This window comes from Pleurodeles waltl, chromosome 5, assembly GCF_031143425.1.
Source record: "Pleurodeles waltl isolate 20211129_DDA chromosome 5, aPleWal1.hap1.20221129, whole genome shotgun sequence".
Lineage (NCBI taxonomy): Eukaryota > Metazoa > Chordata > Amphibia > Caudata > Salamandridae > Pleurodeles > Pleurodeles waltl.
In genome coordinates, this window is record NC_090444.1 from 114682556 (window position 1) to 114703857 (window position 21302).

General features: G+C 45.7%; 1 protein-coding gene across 1 annotated transcript in view; it reads right to left on the bottom strand.

Moving 5' to 3' along the window:
• Nucleotides 1-15000, bottom strand: part of EFR3B (EFR3 homolog B) — a 501803-nt gene extending 486803 nt beyond the window's left edge. Inside the window, exon 1 of the mRNA XM_069233752.1 lies at nt 14756-15000. Coding sequence (XP_069089853.1) covers nt 14756-14765 — 10 coding nt within the window. The 5' untranslated portion in view covers nt 14766-15000. The remainder of the gene's footprint in view (nt 1-14755) is intronic.
• Between the last annotated feature and the right edge of the window lie 6302 nt (nt 15001-21302).

Genomic DNA, 21302 nt, shown 5'->3' on the forward strand with positions numbered 1-21302 from the left:
GTTGTAGAGTAGAGTAGTGTTGACTGGAGAAAAGTGGCATAGAGTTGTGTAGAGTGGAGTTGTGTGCTGGTGAATGGCATAGGGTTGAGTAGAGTGTCAGAGTGGAGTGGTGTAGATTGAAGAGGCATAGCGTAGAGTGGCGTAAAGTGTCATACAGTAGGGGGAGTGGCTGGGCAGGAGTGGTGTTGAGTGGTGCAGAGTGGATAAAGTGTCAGAGGGGAGTGGTGTAGAGTAGAGGAGCATAGTGAAGGGGTGTAGAGTGGAGGGACATAGAGTAGAATAGAGTGTCATTGAGTGGAGTAGCCTAGAGTGTCGTAGAGTGGAGTTGCATAGAGTGGTGTACAGTGGTATGGTGTAGAGTAGAGTAGTGGAGTAGAGTGGAGTACAGTGTCATAGAGTGGAGTGTCATAGAGTGGAGTAGAGTGTTGCTGAGTGAAGTGTCATAGAGTGGAGTGGCATAGAGTGTTGTAGAGTGCAGCAGAGTGGCATAACTGGTGTAGAGTTGTCAGGTGGAGTGTCATAGTGTGGAGTGGCGTAGAGTGTTGTAGAGTGGAGTAGAGTGGCCTAAGTGGTGTAGGGTGTCGTAGAGCACAGTGTTCTAGAGATGAGTAGAATGTCATCAAGAAGAGGGGTGTTGATTGGAGGAGGAGCAGAGTGTTGTGCAGTAGAATGGAGTGTCGTAGAGTGGAGTAGAGTGTCGTAGAGTGGAGTAGTGCATCATAGAGTGGAGTTGTTGTAGAGTGGAAGGACACAGACTGAAGTTAAGTGTGGTAGAGTGGAGTGGCACAGAGTGGCATCTCATGGAGTGGAGTAAAGTGTTGTTGAGTTGAGTGGCATAGAGTAGAGTAAAGTGTCAAAGAGTGGAGTGGTTTCGAGTGGAATAGAGTGGAGTGTCATAGAGTGGAGTGTTGTAGAGTGGCGTACAGTTAAGTGGTGTACCTTGGAGTGGCATGAGTGGATCAGAGTGGCCTAGAGTGGAGTGTCATGGAGGGGCGTATACCGGAGTGGCGGAGAGTGGTACAGAGTGCAGTAGAGTGGTGTAGATTGAAGTAGAATAGAGTAGTGTGTCCTAGAGTGGAGGGGCATAGTGTGTCATAACACAGAGTGGTATAGCATAAAGTTGAGTAAAATGCTGTAAAGTGGAGTACCGTGGAGTGGAGTACAGTGAAGTGGCATAGCATAGAGTGGAGTAAAGTGTCACAGAGTGGAGTGCATATCATAGAGTGACGCACAGTGGCGTGGTGTAGAGTGGCATAGAGTGTCATAGAGTGAAGTGTTGTAGAGTGGAGTGTCATAGAGTGGAGGGTCGTAGAGTGTTGGGGAGTGTCATAGGGTGGAGTGTCATAGTGTGGAGTGCCAGATATGAAGTGCTGTAGAGTGGAGTGACATAGAGTGGAGTTGAGTTACTTATAATAAAGTTGCATAGATTTGCATAGAGTGTATTAGAGGGGAGTGACAGCGTGGCATAGAGTGGAGTGTCGTAGAGTAGGGTATAACTGAATGGAGTGCCATAGAGTGGAGTATCATAGAGCGGAGTGGTATGGAGTGTCGTAGAATAGAGTCTCATAGAGTGAAGTGCTGTAGAGTGCTGTTGAGTGGCATTGGGATGTGGCGTAGAGTGGAGTAAAGTGTTGTAGAGTGGAATGGCATAAAATGGAGTAGTGTAGAGTGGAGTGGCATTAAGTGGAGTATGCCTGGTGTTGTAGTGCACTGCCATTATAGACAGCATCTTTTCAACTGAAATGACCATTACATTTGCACATACAGTTTTACTGATAAAACTACACAGCGCACAAACTATAATGTGTGGAAATGGCATCAACTAGTGCATTGATATGTTTTGATTGTATTAAAGTATTTGTTTCCTCCACACTTAAGAATTTGAAAATAATGTGCTTTCCGAATTCTGACATATTCTGAAATAACTGCACAATTCATTTACAGACATTTAAATTGTGTGCTAGAAAAAGTCTTTCCTTCCCCAGTACACAGCAAACATGTCACATTGTCAACCTTGTCACATAAATCTTCCTACATTCAAGTCAGAGAAAGAAAAGTAAACACCAAGCTGGGATCTCCGTCTCTGTCTTTGAATGCACAACAAATGTGACAACATAAGAAAAGAATTCAAAGGCCTATTTGCAGACAGTGAGCGCCCATGGAAAAATATAAGGAGTGAGTCAGAAAGGTGATTAACATACTTTGCTTCACAGAAGGAACAAAGACATGTTAGACAGCCTAAGACAAATAAAGCCAGCCAATAGAAAGCAAGCAAATGTAAGCTACAAAGCCAATGGTAAGCAATGGACAGAGTGCCTTCCCAGGAAACTTTCCGAATGTCCACAAAAAATCTTTTCTCAATGTAACTAACATAATTTCCAACACTTAATATTTCACTTTTTACATGAAACTCTCCACAATAACTCCATTGCATCCAGTGGTGTAATTAGGGGTCCCTGGGATAAACATTACATTTGTGGGAGCAACAAAACAATACAAATGGTCAGAATGTGAGCATCTTGTGTTTTTTCCACAATTTTTGCAGTGCAAGCTATGTTCTTGTCCCAATCTTGGATGCAAGAGTGCAGTTTGTGTGAAAACAACACAAAATGCCAGATTTGAGTTGTTCCTATTTTCATGTTATTAGGTGTAATTGTTCTGAGATTTTACATAATTACACAAAAGGAAATTATTCAAATGTTGCCGACCCTAGATACAAGATATGTCAGAGAAAGTGGCTGCTATATCTCTGGTTAATCTTTCAAGTGTGTGATTCAAACTCATATGTCACACCAGTTCCCAGAATCCATTTTGCTTTGATTTATTCACAATTCAGTTCTTTGCAGTTCAGTTCTCATTTCAATTATTTTAGCAATCATCTACTTGCCCAGTCAGTGCTGAAAACTGCCTGATACTTGTTTTATGTTTTTTTCTGGTGTTTGTTTCTATTGTCTACTCCTGATTATGAGTGGTTGCAAAGCCCTGCCGAATACAGTTAAGAATTATGCTATGGATCTGCTGATCCAATTGGATGTTCTGGAAATGTTCGATCTAGCTGAACACGCTGACAGCTACAGCAAGATCCAGATGAGTAAAAGGCTTGTTGATGCCAGCGAAAACCACAGGGCATCTCCTTGGCCTGCTTCCTCCATGCCCCGACAAGGGGAACTATCATCAAACAAGTGGTCCTTGCGGGGGAGCTGCAGCCCTTGACTTCCACAGCAGGTAATGAAATAAAAACCCTCCTCAATTATGTATAACCTTTAATCAAACTTAAACAAAATCATGACTTCTTATCAAAAAGATTCATATCTAAGAAAAACAATCTTGCTGGGGGTCGCGTAACTAGTTAGGATGGAGGAGTCTCATTCATTATCGGAATTAACCAGACTAACCACTCCATCAACTAAGAACTGCCATGCACTGGAGACCCCTCGATGCCGACAAGCTAGGCAACCCCAGCAAGATTTATTTCTTAAACATGAACCTTATAGAAGTAATGGTTTGTTTAAGTTTCAATAAAGATTACGAATGACTGAACAAAAACCTTTCCTTCCTAAGAGGAGGGTTGTTATTTCATTACTTGCCGTGGAAGTCAACGGCTACACTTCCCCCGCAAGGACTACTTGTTTGATGATAGTTCTCCTTACCGTGGTCCACGGGTTACGGGTTGCCCCTTTTGGGCCCTGGAGACAAGGGGTCATCAGTCTCACGCTAGGCTCTGCAAAGGTTTGTCTTGTGGTGTGGGCAGAGCTTTAGGGCGCTGCGACCGAGGCAGCGGCACTGGCCGGGTGACCTGGAGGGGAGGCACTGACCTCACAGGGAGGCGCTGTGTTTAGCAATAACTTACCATTTAAAAGCGCTTGCTGCAGAGTTCCTTGTGTGTCCAACTTTGAAGCAGCAATACAAATGTCATGATAATGCTTGTGAATAATGTTCGTGCTAGAGAGAGAGAGATTAGTGTTTTATCAAGTGGCATATTTGATTCACCATAAAGTAGCTCAGAAGGTTAATATATCTGCTGCAAAGAAGAGATCTGTATTTTATGTACATAGCTTAGTGGATTAGTAAAGCTAGACTTTTTCTGAGCTTTAAAACAAATGAAATGTATGTGGCAGAGGGGCTATGGGGGGCACCAAAAAAGATTTTCGCACTTGGTGTCATCTACACTAAAGCCAGCCCCAGCGGGGGAGTCCCATATGCCTAATCCAAAGCCCAGATTTTATACTCGACTATATCCTTGTTTATGGGACTTTACTGAGGCCTGTGCGTTTCCCTCAGTCTTCAGTTTTTATCATTTTACTTGACCAAACCTTCTTCCCAGTTACACTGCACCCCAAAGTCTCTGTAGGTGTGCATACATCTCACCAGCAATGTGCATCTTTCAAGGCAGACCAGGACAAAATAGTGATGTGTCTCTACATTTTGCCCAACTTTACTTTTGTTCTGGACCTGCAGGCACCATGTGAACAGTGACCCTAAACACAATTATCTGATTAACATCTTAAGGGATCTAAAGGTCTTTATCACGATCGCGTTGGTGGCATCTTTGATCTTTACGCCTTCGGAAGATGAAGAGACCTAAGCATTAGACCTTTGAAGCAGAATTAACCACTTTGATATATTTTTCCAGGAGCATATTCTGTCAAACATTAAGAACTGCTATTTAAATGCCAGACACTTGCATTTACATTTCTCTGGCTGGAAAGAAGCTTTGAAATTAAATGCAAATGCTATTCGTGAATTCTGTGGGAGCGTCGTCGTTTGGATCATCTAGCTGAAGGTGTGTGAAGGTAGGAACAACTTCAGAAGTCAGGTACCAAACACTGTTCTCTGTAGATCTAGCAATGGCGCGCTGACTTCATGCACAGGGGAGGATTCCTGCCAGCTGTACCTAACACTGGGGGAAGGAGCTCCCTTTCAGGAAGTAAGGCCCAGTTTCCTCTCTTGACTGAACTTTCTCATCAGAAGGAGCCTAATACGCCATCACACACAGGTACAGAGGTGTACTTTGCTGTTTTTGTGTTGAGAACCCCAAGTGCCAAGAAACCTGAAGTGTGGATGTTTCTGGAATTCAGGAGGATAGATAGAGCCAAAAGAGATGTATAGTCCGTCGCGGCTCATGGCAAGCAGAACATTAAAAAACACTCCATCTGCTCCTCAGCTGACTGCAGGCATAGGCTTCCACCCTGCCCGGCAGCGAATCCTGACACTGCTCAAGCAGACTGGGAGCCTGTGCCAACTCTCTCCAGCCAGCAACACAGTACCGGACTGGAGAGAGCCTAGTGCGCATGTGAGTTTGGCCGGCCTGAGGCGGCCGGCCAAACATACATGAGCACTGAGGGGGAGTGCAGTGCACTCCCCCTCACTGCTCATCACCCCGTCGACTCACCCCTTTTACCAATAACGATAATAAACCTGGTTTATTATCGTTTTATAATAAATACAGTTTATTATCGTTTTTGGTAAAAGGTTTGCAGCTGCTGCTGCTGGTGGGGAGGGCACTCCTCCGCCCTAACGGAGGAGCCGCCCCTCTGTAGAGTTAGCTCTTTGAAGCAGAGAGCTTGCCTGCTCAAGGTCTTTGCCTACCGAGGAACAGAAGGAGTGGGGGAGGCTGGGCTACACATGTCGGGTAAAGGAAAAGTGTTCTGCTTGGGGTCAACGGGGGTTTACAGGAACTTACACTTATTGTGATGGTGTAAATCTTTTCAAGATGTGGTTTTGAATTCCACTTCTTTCCATTCTGTTCCCAGCCATTTATATGAACTATTATTTTTTTATAGGTTACCCATATCAAATCTCACTGGGGACTTTTAAAGGTATGATTTAATACATCCACTGAATATCATCCATAGAGCCCCTCTTAAAAATAAGCTACCGCTGTGAATCAAAGGCTTGAGTCCTCCCAATCCTCTATCAGCCTGCAACTGCCTCTCCTCTTCGCAATTGAGACATTGGTTCCTCCAGAACGTGCTCCTTTATCAAAGCCCAGGCTCTAACCAGCTGGTTTCTTCTGGTTCGTCACCTCTTCTGACATCCTCTGCGGCTGCTGGTCCGTTCTGCTGAAGACTTCTCTGTGGCCAAACTCCATGAATGACCTTTTCCCAGGTTCACTGTTTTCTTCAGCTTTCGCAAACCCCTCCAGCCTGTGTAGAGACTTTGGCTTCACCAGTCTTGACACTCACCTCCTCTTGACTGTATAAAACCACAGGGCTTCTGGGTCGCGGAGACTTCCTCACTGCAGGGACTGACGTGTCACTTCATCTCTCCTGCCTTGGAATTCGCATTCCTGTCCGCCTGCCTTACTGTTGGTGTGGAATAAACTGATTGAACACTTTGTGCTTCCTAAGGCTACCATCTCTCCTAGCATGGCCACCTCCCTCTGTGTCTTTTCACTACATGACTCTGCTCATGGTGATGACTATCTTTCCTGCAACTGGGACTCAATGGTTCATCATAAGGTGACCAGCCAACAGATCACCCCATCAGCTGCACCTGATAGCTAGGATCCAAAATCCACAAAATGTCAAGTGCAAGATTCTAACTCTCAACTGAGCTGGACAAATTCTGGTCCAATCCAGAGAAGAGTGTAAATTTGTCAGCCGCTGCCCCTCTCTGAACGTTTCCAACCGTGCAGAACCCTAGCTCCTGTAAGCTTCATCTGAAACCCCTGTAGTGTTGTTTGGCCTCAGTCATGGCCATTCTCTGCTGAAGGGTTCAATTCCTGCAAAGTTCATAACTGGCAAACCCCTCCAGATAAACCATCCAGCACATCTGCCATTGGCCGCAAAAGGTGTATTTTTTCTATTCAGTGCTTTTCTCTATTTTTAAAAGCTACTCAAGTCTTCAGCTCACCATGTCTGACTTTGTGGAACCCTTGACATACATCACATTAAGATGACTAAGGTGCATACTGCCTCCTCGACAGCATATAATGAATACCAGCCGGTTCTGCAACCCTACTAAGGCATCCTAGATCTACTACTCATCTCCCTCTGTGTAATTAATGAGTAGCCTGCTTGGGTCACTCATCTCACACAGTACTAAAATGCAATTTTGCATTTCCTAAATAGCGACTCCTTAGAATTTGCTATTTAGGAAATGCAAAATTATATGTATTAAATTTCAGATCTCCTAATAGTGATTCCTATGGAGTAGGAATCGCAATTAGGAAATTGCAATAGAAAATCCCATGCCATTCGTTTCAATAAGCTGGTTTAGCATTTCCAAAATACAAATCGCTTTTTTGGAAATGCTAAACCAAAGATGGCTATGGGCATAAGGCCCCACGTGATGGACCCCAAAAATGGTGTGTGCGCTCTATTGCACTTTAAAAAAAACATCTTTGGGTGTTTTTAAAAAAAATTCACATGGTTACAATCGACTTGGAGTCAATGGCCTAGACCAAGGAGGTTTCTGCCTCAAAGTGGCTTTCTCTGTCATGGGTTGATACACTTTGGAGATGGGAGGATCTTTGTCAGAAATTCCGCCACTGTCCCTTGAAGGCAGGTGGAATGTCCACCACTGACTACAGACAGAGGAAATAAACCCTTTGAATGGGGTGGTTTGTCAGCGCTTATATGTATTGTCTCCCTCATATGCTAGAGGGCTCAGTCCTTACTTTTTTTGTGGAAGGCTGAGAATCTGCCACGTTTCGTTACTGCCCTCCGTCCAGTTGATGTGGCACTCACTTGTATGCGTGAGTTGGGCAGTTTTAGGTTCAGACACTGCATTGGGCATTTAATTCTCAATGACAGAAAGCGGGCATCGCTTACAGGGGTACCTGTGGGAGTCCACGAGTGGTACTAGTGTGAAGGTCCCATCAGTGGAACCTCTTAGAAGCCCATGACAAGTGACCCACTAATACGGCACTGTTCTATCTGATACGGTATTACCGCTCATGGGTGGTAATACCGCACCATTACCAGGCCCTTACTAGTTTTGACATACTGAGTTGAGAATAATGTGCCAAAAGCACTGTAACTGCACAGATTTCTGCGTGTTTTTCCCACATTCTGGTCCATTACACGTGCATATTTCAAGTCCTTTTTGCAGCTATGTGTCCGGAACTACCGCGCCACTTGTAATGCGGTCTTAGCCTAAAACCGGAGTTTTCAGCCGGAAGCAACATTAATGAGGACCCTACCGTGGGGCCCCGTGTGGAATATTCAAATATCTTCCCGCCTGTTGTCTTTTCCTTCGCATCTGACACCACCTGCATATTTCTGGACTTTTTATAACTGTGCCAATATGATTCATGCTTTCCCAGCTACGTTTTCCTAATTAATTTTTCTAGCACCTCCATGTTGCCTCTACCTCGCAAACTGCAGGAGCCGGTCATTTTACAGCGTTGTTTTCCATTCGGTGTAGCGCCTTGGAGCACTGTAGGCTGCACTGAATACTGTAGTGTCACTGGAAGCATACATTGAGTGTCGGCTCAGAAAACAACAGTGAGAGTTCAGCACCTGGACAGCTCCGAGCACACTGACCGCTCTCTGCAGCTGAGACGCAGGGGCGGACAGTTCAGCACATGGACAGCTCCGAGCACACTGACCGCTCTCTGCAGCTGAGACGCAGGGGCGGACAGTTCAGCACATGGACAGCTCCGAGCACACTGACCGCTCTCTGCAGCTGAGACGCAGGGCCGGACAGTTCAGCACCTGGAAAGCTCCCAGCACACAGACCGCTCTCTGCAGCTGAGACGCAGGGCCGGACAGTTCAGCACCTGGACAGCTCCCAGCACACTGACCGCTCTCTGCAGCTGAGACGCAGGGGCGGACAGTTCAGCACCTGGACAGCTCCCAGCACACTGACCGCTCTCTGCAGCTGAGACGCAGGGCCGGACAGTTCAGCACCTGGACAGCTCCGAGCACACTGACCGCTCTCTGCAGCTGAGACGCAGGGCCGGACAGTTCAGCACCTGGACAGCTCCGAGCACACTGACCGCTCTCTGCAGCTGAGACGCAGGGCCGGACAGTTCAGCACCTGGACAGCTCCGAGCACACTGACCGCTCTCTGCAGCTGAGACGCAGGGCCGGACAGTTCAGCACCTGGACAGCTCCCAGCACACTGACCGCTCTCTGCAGCTGAGACGCAGGGCCGGACAGTTCAGCACCTGGACAGCTCCGAGCACACTGACCGCTCTCTGCAGCTGAGACGCAGGGCCGGACAGTTCAGCACCTGGACAGCTCCCAGCACACTGACCGCTCTCTGCAGCTGAGACGCAGGGCCGGACAGTTCAGCACCTGGACAGCTCCGAGTACACTGACCGCTCTCTGCAGCTGAGACGCAGGGCCGGACAGTTCAGTACCTGGACAGCTCCCTGCACACTGACCGCTCTCTGCAACTCAGGCACAGGGCCGGACCGATGGCTCAGAAGCCGGCGCTGAGAGTTCAGCACCTGGACAGCTCCGAGCACACTGACCGCTCAGTTTCCAGCACACTGACTGCACACTGACCGCTCTCTGCATCTGAGGTACAGGGCCGGAATGGCGGCTCAGAAGCCAGCAGTGAGAGTTCAGCACCTGGACAGCTCCCAGCACACTGACCGCTCAGCTCCCAGCACACTGACTGCACACTGACCGCTCTCTGCAGCTGAGACGCAGGGCCGGACAGATGGCTCAGAAGCCGGCAGTGAGACTTCAGCACCTGGACAGCTCCGAGCACACTGACCGCTCAGTTCCCTGCACACTGACCGCTCTCTGCAGCTGAGGCACCGGGCCCGGCTGGCCTACAGGGCAACCAGAAGGTGCCCGAGGGGCTGGTCTGATAGAGCAGTGCATGGGCTGAGTTTTTTGACTGTTTGGGGTTCTTTTTTAGGGTCTGGTGGGCCGGTACTTACTGATGATTTCCCATATATTAAAACAAGCATTGCCTGCAGGAAGGTCAAATCAACGCGTTCCCTCACACCTTGTAAACACTTACACGGCTTGCCTTTACACGTTCGGAACGGCCCCATTTTGCAAACAGCGGCCACTTTTTTGGCTTTCTGATTCACTAATGGAGGCCACTTTTATTCTGGTTCCCGGGCCTGTTTTCTGTCTCAGTCCGACCCAGGTCAGTGTTGAACCCTCTCAGGAACCGAAGGAGCTCCCTCCTTCCGAGGACTTACGGGTAGCTCGCGGCTGCCGGGGTGCGCAGGTGTTATGCACAAGACTACACATTGTTCTAGGGCTGCCCTCGACTGTCCTCGTGTCATCAACAGAGGGGGGAAAGGACCGCGGAGACCCGCAGAGAGGGTCACCGATCCGATGCTGTGAGGGGCAATTCATTTCCTGCAGAAGCCTCACCGACGTCATGCAACTGCCCCCCACGGAGCACCCACGGACACGCGACCACGACATATGCGCAAGCGCATCATAAGTTATAACACGACATACCGGAACGTACCACAAGCCACTTAATAGAACACCTCAATATTGTGTCATTTAACATAAGAATGTGGAATTACACTAAACTGGGGTGTTTATAGTGCTTAGAAACGTCAGAATGTCGATTTGTAGCACTGCTCAAAATTATCATTAGAATTGTTATTAGCACTATTATTATTGTTATCATCATCATTATATTATTATTACTGTTATCATCATCATTATTATCATCATTACAATTATTACCACTATCATTAGTACTATTATTATTGTTATCATCATCATTATATTATTGCTCTTGTTATCATCATTATATTATTATTGTTATCAGTATTATTAATTATCATCATCATTATAATTATTACCACCATTATTAGTACTATTATTATTGTTATCATCATCATTATATCATTAATATTGTTATCATCATCATCCTTATATTATTGTCATCATCATTATATTATTATACTTATCATCATCATTATCAGCATTATTATTACTGTTATCATCATTATCAGTCTTATCATTATTACCACTATTATTAGTACTATTATTATCATCATCATCATCCCTATATTATTATCGTTCTCATCATCATCATCCTTATATTGCTATTGTTACTGTTGTTATTATTATATACTTTATCTCCATATTCATGAGTAGCCTTCTCTGGCAAACTGTTACTGAACAGAATAACCTCCAGGTCCAGGTCCTCTCCTCTCAGAAGCTGCACCTGAGAATGTGTCACGCCTCAGAGTGCCCCTTGCTATCAGCTACCACGAAATGGCATATCATGACATTACATATAGAATGACAATGTATATATTGTAGTGTGTCAGCACGGTATATACCACACCATGGGCCATATGTACAAAATCTTTTTCCCATAGACACAGAATGGGTAACATCCTTTCGTACATCTGGCCCCATGTGTGCAGACAGGTACTGTTGCACCATCACGCGGTAACAGGTAGTGTGGGATAGCATCACCTAGAGTTGATAGTTATAAGATAGTGGCCACCAGATTCAGGCACCGGCTACTTCTCAAGAGTGCACCTACAACTCCATTACTGACACAGAAAGAGATGTCATGGAGCAGCTGTCTCGTCCGACCGCTGCTGTGAACCCAGAAGATGTTCTCCAGAGCAGTGGTTCTTAACCTTTGGACTTCTGTGGACTGCTGTCCCCCACTGAATCATTACTGGAATCCGGGGACCCTTGGTGAATAATTATTGAGATCCAATGACCCCCACCAAGTCATTACTGGGAACCAGGGGCCCTGACCTACACAGTTTTTGATGATTTCAACTACAAAATAACACATAAATGAATAAATATTTTATTTAATTCACAAAGAACTTTAAAGAAAAATCACAATTTTAATTTTAATGGGAAGGTTGGATCTTTTATATCTTTAATAAAGAGAAACCATATTTTGTTTGAGCCCTTGCACTGTCCTACAACTCCATCTGAGGACATCAACTTAATTTTCAGCCTCCAATTTGAAATTCCTTTACCTTTAAAAACGTTTTAGAATTTTCAATTTTAAATATGCTTCTTTATGTAAATACATTTAATCAATTTGTTAATATTACTTATTTTTCTGTGCAGTCGCAGACCCCATGAGTAGGGTTCGCAGACCTCCTGGGGTCCCCGGACCACAGGTTAAGAACCACTGCTCTTAAGCGGCCAGAGTCTTGCTGAAATGCACAGACCTCTTGTCTCACCGCCTCTTATGCAAATAAATTGCTTCCTCTTGGTTGTCACTGGAGAGCATCTACAGCTTTATATTGATTTCTCAATTACACTAATCACCTTTCGTTAATGTCTGGAGCAAACATTAAGACCCCCTCTGTCTACAGAAACCTCCCTCCCATAACTTCTGATTGTATAGAGGTGCACTAGACACCTCACAGCGCTAGGTCTAACCACGAGGGAATAGTGCAAACTAAATGTTGGGAACATGTTTTAATTATGTTGCACCATATCACTCAGCCTCTGTTCACCCCATGTGCACCCTCCATGTATGTCCTCCACAAACAAACACTGACCTTCAGGTAACGCCACAATAACATATCTTTAATGAGGTGTCACCAACTCTCCCCAGTGATGCTCCAGGGAAGGTTATCCTGTGAATCTCCAGAACCATCACATACCCTCCTGTAATCACACTGGTGGAACAGGGCAAGAGAGCTTGCGTTCTTATCATCGACCACTCCTTAACTCAAGGACTGAGGCCACCCTCTCTTTGGAGCGTTGTACCTGTGCCCCGGAAGTCATTACACCTGCTACTCAAGAGACAATGGACCCAAATGGCACCTTTACCTTCAAATTACCTACAGTGCAATCCACGAAATTACACAGCTTCCAAGACGCAAACAAAAAGATGGCATACTTGAACACAACAAATCACTAGTTATTTAAATCAGGACTTCCTCAGAACTGCCTAAATCTGGAGCAGGTGACTACATAGTGCCCCCAGAGGCCTCCCACGTAACTGAGAATATGGTTCCATGATGCTTATACTTGAAAAAAACGCATTAATAATGGCTATAGAGGCCACAGTCACAGGTTTAATCCTATATTCTTGATTCATCTTTATCAACGTGTCTTCATTTCTTTTAGGCATGTTTTTTTCATATGCTCCTGTAACATTATCAGAATGAAGGAATGTTATTTTTAAAATAATTTCAGCTCATGCTGCACATTTAAATATTGCTTTTTGGTATGTTGCAGCAATCTAACAATCATCAAACGTATACTAATGATGTGTCAACACAGGAAGTCTACAAGCAGTTCAGATTTTGACATCATAGTTCAGCTCCTCCTCTAAATTTAGCCCTTTCAGGTGCAATGTCACGAATTTCTTGATGTGGCTTAGGTTGTCTCACACTCTGTTGCCAGCCCCGTTATACTTTACGTGAATTACAGCCAGGAAGTGGAAACCGACCAGAACTTATTCACGATGTTCCATCTTGGAGAACACATACCGCTTAAGAAAAACGTATGGCACGTTGCACCCTGACACGTTCTACCGTACCTCAGGGCAAGTGGCCACAAATGACACCTGAATACATACATCCCAGAGCAGTCCCCTGTGGGTGATTAGCAGTACCCCCCCTCACATCATGGGAGGTAACATACGTGAAACATGTTTAGGGTATGTGTCAGTGTACCTACTGCTGGGTAAAATGCTCAATGCCAGTCTTAGTAAAAGGTCATGCATGTATTTGCTGCCACAGAAACAGTCATGCTTTCAATTATGACTACACAAGTTAGCATGAGAGATCCCACATAACGTGCCCACCCAGAGGGCACATGTGATTCTGAGCTCATCTGCATCCCTCGCTTTGGCAAGTACCCCGGTACCTGTGAACGGCCTGTTTGCATCCACACGCGTGAAGGCATGGCCACTGGACTGCCAGCATATAACCACAAGTCAGTGACGGAGACTCCTCCTCATTCCAACACCTCCATGACCTTCACAACAAAAAGGGGTCCAGACATTTCTAAATAACACCTTGAAATGGACTTTGACTGGCAAAATGAAATTGCCCACACTCCAAAGTCTAACGCTACTTCCTCGTAGAGTGTGTACTATGACCGGCAACACCACTAGGTGCAGACCTGGGACAATAGCATTTAAGAGGGGAAGAGAAGTCATGTTGTCCCTTTTTACCAGTGGTTCTTTTCTGTGATTTGCCACCTATCTGTCTGTCTGATGAATGGTGGATGCACCCCCCGTGTTCTGCTTCACTTGACAATGATGTGCCTAGTGGTCAGATCTTGGGTGGTAGAAATAGAACGCCAAGACTCTAATGCGATTTTCCTTATGTCATCATAACTGTGTGATCCTGGACAAATCCCACAGCGTTTACAAAAGTGTCTTTTATTGTCTGGAAGTGCCCAGAATGACCCAGCTTGCGGTGTTGCACTATATAAGTCACCTCACACACCAGTTTGCCGGCCAGAAGCACACATCTGGTGTGAACCCCATGAAATCAGACAGAGAGTGCCTGCAGCTTTTGTCCAAACCCGAGTCGGAAACCTGCAGCAGCGCATGCTTCGTGCCCCCGCCCCCAGCACTGGGCACCCCTCGCCCAAAGATGCCCTCGGTGAGCCACAGCGCGGGGAATGACCTGCAGCAGGCACACGCCACCGAGGCCAGCAGGCACACGCCACCGCGCCAGCAGGCACCCAGGACCCACAGACACAGCGGGGGCTGCACATCTGGACGTGACATGCAGCCGAGCCTTGCGCCCAGCAGGCTTCGTACCCCTCACGTTCCTCCAGGCTCTCCTCTGTGCGCTGAGAGTCCAGGGGATCAGAGGGGCTGGGGTGGCGCCTCGAAGCGGGGGCCGCGAGAAAGCGCTAGGCTCCCTTACCGTACATCATCGCCTCCTGTCCCTGTCTGGTGCGCTCCTCGCCGCCTGCAGTCGCCTCTGCCCGGCCCTGCCAGGCTCTGCCCCTTTCATTCAGCAGCCGAGCGAGGGAGGGGCCCGGGCGGGGCGGGGATGAATGGAGGAGCGGGGAGATTCATTCAGCTGTGTCGGACACCGTCCTCCTCGGGGATGACGGAGGGTGGAAGGATATAGGTCCGTCCCATCCCACTCCGGATCCTTTTATTCATGTATCGCCACTCTCCGCCCCTCCTTATGCGCCTAACACCGCCCCCACATGCCCTCTGAATGCCAGTCCGCTTTAAAAAGAGGCCACCCCTTTCACACTGTTCAGACAGGGCTCTCCAGGTACCAGTCCAAGGAGCACAGCACAGCAGAGGCGTAACACAGGCCCCTGCCATAAAGGTGTGGTCTTAACCGTAAAAGAGAGTCCCCAGCCCTACAGAGTAGCGTGACCACCTGGCATGGAGGCAAATTCTGGACAGGACTGTAAAAAAATTCAGGTCAAAGGGTCACAATTCAGGACAAGTGAGTTTTACAGACACATCCAAGAGAGGCCATACCCCACTACCTTATCAGTGCATTTATTTACTATTTTCTACATAGCACTATTTATTCACTGTGGTCTTTTTTGTGATTGCCTTCTGGTATGCTACTTTCAGGTGTCACATTACGTCCTTGTTCAGTAGTAAATTAATGCCCTTCAGCCACCACCCTACCCAAATCTACCCGATCTTTCTTGGAGAGAAAGCAATAGCAAAATGTTGATTATGTTTCAAAACATTTAAAAACCCCAGGCAAACAATTTGGGAAACATTAAGGTAATTAACCTCATGCTAGTTTAAACAAGTTGAACAAAAACATCTGGCTCACCTCAACCTAAAAAAACATTAATGAGGCAGAGCAGATTTTGTGGACGACAGTCTCACACCTAACGTCAGGATGTGAGGCACACACAACCTGTCTGTAGTCTCACAGGATTAGTGTGTATGTCTGGGACTCTACATTTTTCTCAGAGCTTCGAAGCCCGGACTACCAATCAAAGACAATAAAAGAAGAACATGAAATCGAGATCAGATGGGAGATCCAAAGTATTTTATCCAAAGGATAAAAAATTTATCCTAAGAACTAGCTAAATAAGGAAGAAAAGAACAAGGTGGGAAAGTTCATAAAATCAGACAAGATGGGTCCACCAAGAGTATCGGAAGGTATTGCGTACCTGAGGAGTTGTCTCTGCACACAGGAGAGAAATAGAAGAGGCACTGTCAAGTGGTTGAACAAGTAGCACCCACTCATCTTGGTAAACTCTTCTGGTGCAATGGTCCACTGTTCGTGCTTGTGAAGGGTGAGCAGGGGCCAGACCCCTTGCAAGGTTTTGCAAGGAAATTGCCCACTCTGTCCATGTCTTAAAATAGTTTTGTAATTCAGCAAAAGCCAAACCAGTGATCTGGCTTATCCCTATGTGTCAGAGTACACGTAGAATCTTCAAAATATTTAGGAGGTAAATGGCACAAAAAAAAATTGAAGAACATGAGAATATTTTTTAAATGTAATTAGTGTTTCTTTAACATATGGTACTGTTTTCCCCTTGATGTACAATTAGACTTCAGATTGAACTGGAAACCAGTTACCTTTCAATACCTAAGGATTAATATCTACCATTTTCCCACTGATCTGCACAATGGAAATCTGGGCAGAGCGACACATTCCCACCAAGCCCAGTTTGCTTTTTGGTCTCTCTTCCTCTTTCAGTAATGGGCCACGTGGCACTAGTGAAGATGGTGTGCTACCTGATTATTGTATTATTATGTAAACCTCCCCCTGCTCATCCCTCATTCCTTCTTCAGACATGGCATACATCAGATTTGGTCACTGGGGCACAGTTGCGTTGGGTACCTCTTTCCACTTTAAAGATAAATGTGACTGCGGGTGGATTAGGCCTTCCAGACTTAGAACGCTATTATTTAGCTGCACAGCCCCAACGGGTGGCTCGCTGAATGTCTGGCTGTCCCCTGCATGAGATGGTATTTATCCATAAGGACTTTAAGGAGGGCTTACTGCATTACTCATTGTTTCCTACTGACCATTCTATGGATCACCATACGGGGTTATCCTGCACAGCTCTCTTGCCTTCCTAGAACCTGCAAACTCACTGACATGAAGAAACCCTATGCTCCTGCACTACCTTTGCTAGGCCTTCTCACTCGCACAGGATGACTGCGCTCGGGGCAACTCCGTTAATGGCATTCTGCAGGCGTTTTAAAATTGGGAATTTGTGGACGGTGAGCTGCTAGATTTCCAAACCCTAGTGGCAGACTACAATCTTCACCTGGGTCAACTCCTTACTTACAAACACCTTAAACAAACATTAAATGCCCGATTTCCTGTCTGCCACCTAGCACTAACCCCAGATGAGGTGTGCCAGAAGCTCTACACCATAGGGACTGTCAGCAAACTGATAAGATGGGTTGTATAGACCTTTTCTGTAACATGGAGACCACTCCAGTGCTTCTCGCTATAATACCTGAGAGACTGATGTGGCCAACCTCTGCATGATACAGATGGGGCTACAATACTGGACTTTCCCCACAAAGTATCCTACAGCTGTCACTTTAAGTACACTCAGATAGCTTCCCGGTGAATGCATTCCGCTTGTTGCTTGCCATTAGCTTTGCAGTTTGTAACTCACATTTTGTTGCTTTCAATTTGCTGGCATAGTTTGTTTTAGGCAGTTCAGCTTGAGTTTGTCCCTTCTTCATTGCTTTCAATTTGCTGGCCTTATTTGTTTTAGGGTGTCCAGCTTGAGTTCGTCCCTTCTTCGTTGCTTTCAATTTGCTAGCTATATTTGTTTTAGGCAGTCCAGCTTGAGTTCGTCCCTTCTTCGTTCCTTTCAATTTGCTGGCTTTATTTGTTTTAGGCTGTTCAGGTTGAGTTTATCCCTTCCCTGGCCCAAATCTTTTTTACAGTATCCTTCCGAGCGCTCCCTTTCTGTAAACAGGCCTATAAATCTTGTTATTATCTCGTCACATTTGCAGTGCATTCAAAGTACAAGGTCAAATGTCAGGCTGTGTCTTTGGTGGGAGCTTGTGTTTACTTTTCTTTTTCTGGCTTCAAAGTGGGAGGATTTATGTGACAATCTTGCTGGATACTCGGGGTAGGAAAGAGTTTTTTTCTATCACATGAAAACATTTAAATGAAGTGTGCAAGGATTTCAGAGTATATCAAAATTAGGAACACAAATGAAGCACACCTTTGTTAATTCTGAACTGTGCTGGAAAGAAATATCTTAATATGATTAAAACAAATCATTACACTAGGCGATGCAATTTTCACACATCATTGTCTGTGCACTGTATAGTTTTATTAGTAAAACTGTATGTCGGTGCCAATGTAATGGTTATTTCAATCAAAAGAGTGTTGTCTGTTATAGCAATGTGCTACCACACCATTCATATTCCACTCCACTCTACTCTGCATCACTCCACTTTACACCACTCCATGCCACTGTACTCTGGAACACTGCACTCTACTCTGAACCACTCCACTATATGTCACTGCACTCTATGCCACTTCATGCTACTCCTTTCCACTCTACTCTGTACCACTCTACTCTATACCAATGCATTCTATGCCACCCTACACCACTGTGCTCTGTGTGTCTGCAAGCTACTCCAGTTTAGTCCACACCAATCTGCTCTGCACAGCTCCACTCTATGCCACGCTGCAACACTGCAGTGTACACCACTGCACTCTATGCCACTCTACTCTGCATCACTCTATGCCACTACACTCTATGCCACTCGACTCTACTTTGCACTCTACGCCAATGCACTATACACCCACTCTACACTACTGCACTCTCTGCCACTCTATTGTATGCCACTCTACTCCACTGCACTCTATGCCACTCTACTCTATATCACTCCACTGTACTCCACTGCCATGTTCAGCACTATACTCTACTCTGCCCTGCACCACTCTATGCTGTTCTACTCTGCACCACCCTATGTCCCTAAACTCTATGCCACTCAACTCTACTCTGCAATCTATGCCACTGCACTATGCACCACTCTACACTACTGCACTCTCTGCCACTCTATTATATACCACTCTACTCCACTGCAATGTATGCCACTCTACTCTGCCCCACTCCGCCTTTAAACCACTGCACTCTAAACAACTGTACTGTATGCCACTGCACTCTACTCTGCACCACTGTACTCTATGCCACTGCTCGCTATGCCGCTCTACAACACTACACTCTGTGACACCCTATGCTGCAACACTGCACTCTACACCACTCTATTCAGCACTACTGCAGTCTACACCAATACGCTCCACGTCACCACACTCTATGCCACTCTACTCTGCATTACTCCACTCTACACCACTGCAATCTACAGCACTATACTCTGCACCACTCTATGCTACTTAGCTCTGCACCACTCAATGCCACTTGAGTTTACTCTGCACTCTATGCCACTGCACTATACACCACTCTACACTACTGCACACTCAGGCCACTTGATTGTGTGCAACTCTACCCTACAGCACTGCATTCTATATGCACCACTCTAATCTATGCCTCTATACTCTATGACTCTGCACGGTATGCCACTGAATTCTATGCTGCTGCACTCAATGTCACTTCACTCTACACCACTATATTCTGTAACACTCTATGCCAATGCACTCTACACCAGTCAACTCTACTTATGTCACCCCACTGTATGCAACTCTATGCAACTCCACAGTATGCCACACCTAAACATGACACTTGCTGCCATTCCACAACACTCTACTCCACTCTTTGCTATTCTGCTCTGTGGCAATCTCCACCACTCTCCTCTATGCCACTAACTTTTAGCCATGCTGAACAGCAGCCACTCTTGTGTATACCATGGCTAAAACACACAGGCAAAGCCAATAACTCATGCATAGACGAGACCTATTGGGTAAGCCAATGTTTGTAGGTAACATAAGGTCCAGAGGTCTCTAAAAGTACTGTAAATGTGAAATTCTTTATTTTAAACATGCAGTACACACAGCATAATAAAGGTTTCCACAAATTGCGCATATGTATTTAGGTTAATGAAAAAAGTGCTTCTAAAGTATAGATTTCAATAATATACAGATTATACTTACTGCAAACATTTTTTATAACTGCTCATTAAAGTTCAACACTCCACAGCTCAGCTTGGAACACCCTTACCTCTCTAAAAGAAAATATCTTTGCCATCAGAAAGTGTTGTAAGGTCCCTCATGTCTCTACAAGTCTGCTTGTAGGCGACAAAGTCACTTCTAAACTAGTTGGCAGTTGGCAGCCCAATCATTCTGCCTTTCTAGCAGTACCTCACCACAATCCAAATAGTAAAGGTGATTTCTGGCAGCCTATTGCAATGACTATGGGAATTTTCTCAGGGAAAATCGTGGTGGAACAAGTCTTACCCTTTTTCTCATTAGTAACAAGTCTCTTACACACACACAGGCAAGAAAGAAGATGCAGGATAGTTTTCAATACATTTATTGAAAAGACTGAAATCTGCCATAAAATGCATGTGCTACAATGATTAGGATGACAAGCGACAAAATCAGGATTGTAAAAATAAGCGATATGAATATGAACAATGCCAGCAATTTGCAATAAACATAAATACACAAATTCCTCCCTAAAGCGTATTGTCTACCCTAAAGAGAGCAAGGCGTGATAAACTTAATCTGTCCATGCCATGTCAATGAGAAGTGCTCCAAACCCCGTTACCTTAGCATACGGTTGACCTCCAGGCTCCAAAGCAGGCTTTGTGGAGACACAAAGGCTGAGGTCTACTGCAGTGTAGATGGCATATCATGGGTGGAACCCCCTCTGATGACCTTGGTCTCACAAGGTGTTTCTATAAGGCACATGTTATTGCTCTTGCAGACATCCTGACATGGGTATGTACCTAAACATTAGGCTGTGTGGGCAAACTTGGATTGGCTATATGATAACAAAATGTCTGATATGTCCACATTCTGTTCTTTGGAGAGCGTAAGCAAAAGAACATAATGGCAGTCTGACACATACATTTGCGATAGTGACGCTTTCACGGAATAGCAACTGATTATAAAATAAAAACATTCCTATGGAAAATGCAAGCTTTTGCTAACATTAATAAAATGATAAAACAGAGCATGCTATTTAGGTAAAAGGGCACAGGCCTGCAAGCCGAGGCTAATCAATCAATCAATCAATCATTTCATTTGTAAAGCGCACTATGTACCCGTCAGGGTTTCGAGGCGCTGGGGGGGGGGTGAGCTGCTAGCGGTCGAAGAGCCAGGTCTTGAGGAGTCTCCTGAAGGTGAGGAGGTCCTGGGTCTGGCGTAGAGAGGTGGGGAGAGAGTTCCAGGTCTTGGCGGCGAGATAGGAGAAGGATCTGCCGCCGGAGGTCTTGCGCTGGATCCTGGGGACGATGGCGAGGGCGAGATTGGCAGAGCGGAGTTGACGAGTGGGGGCGTAAAAGTTGAGTCTGGAGTTGAGGTAGGTAGGTCCGGT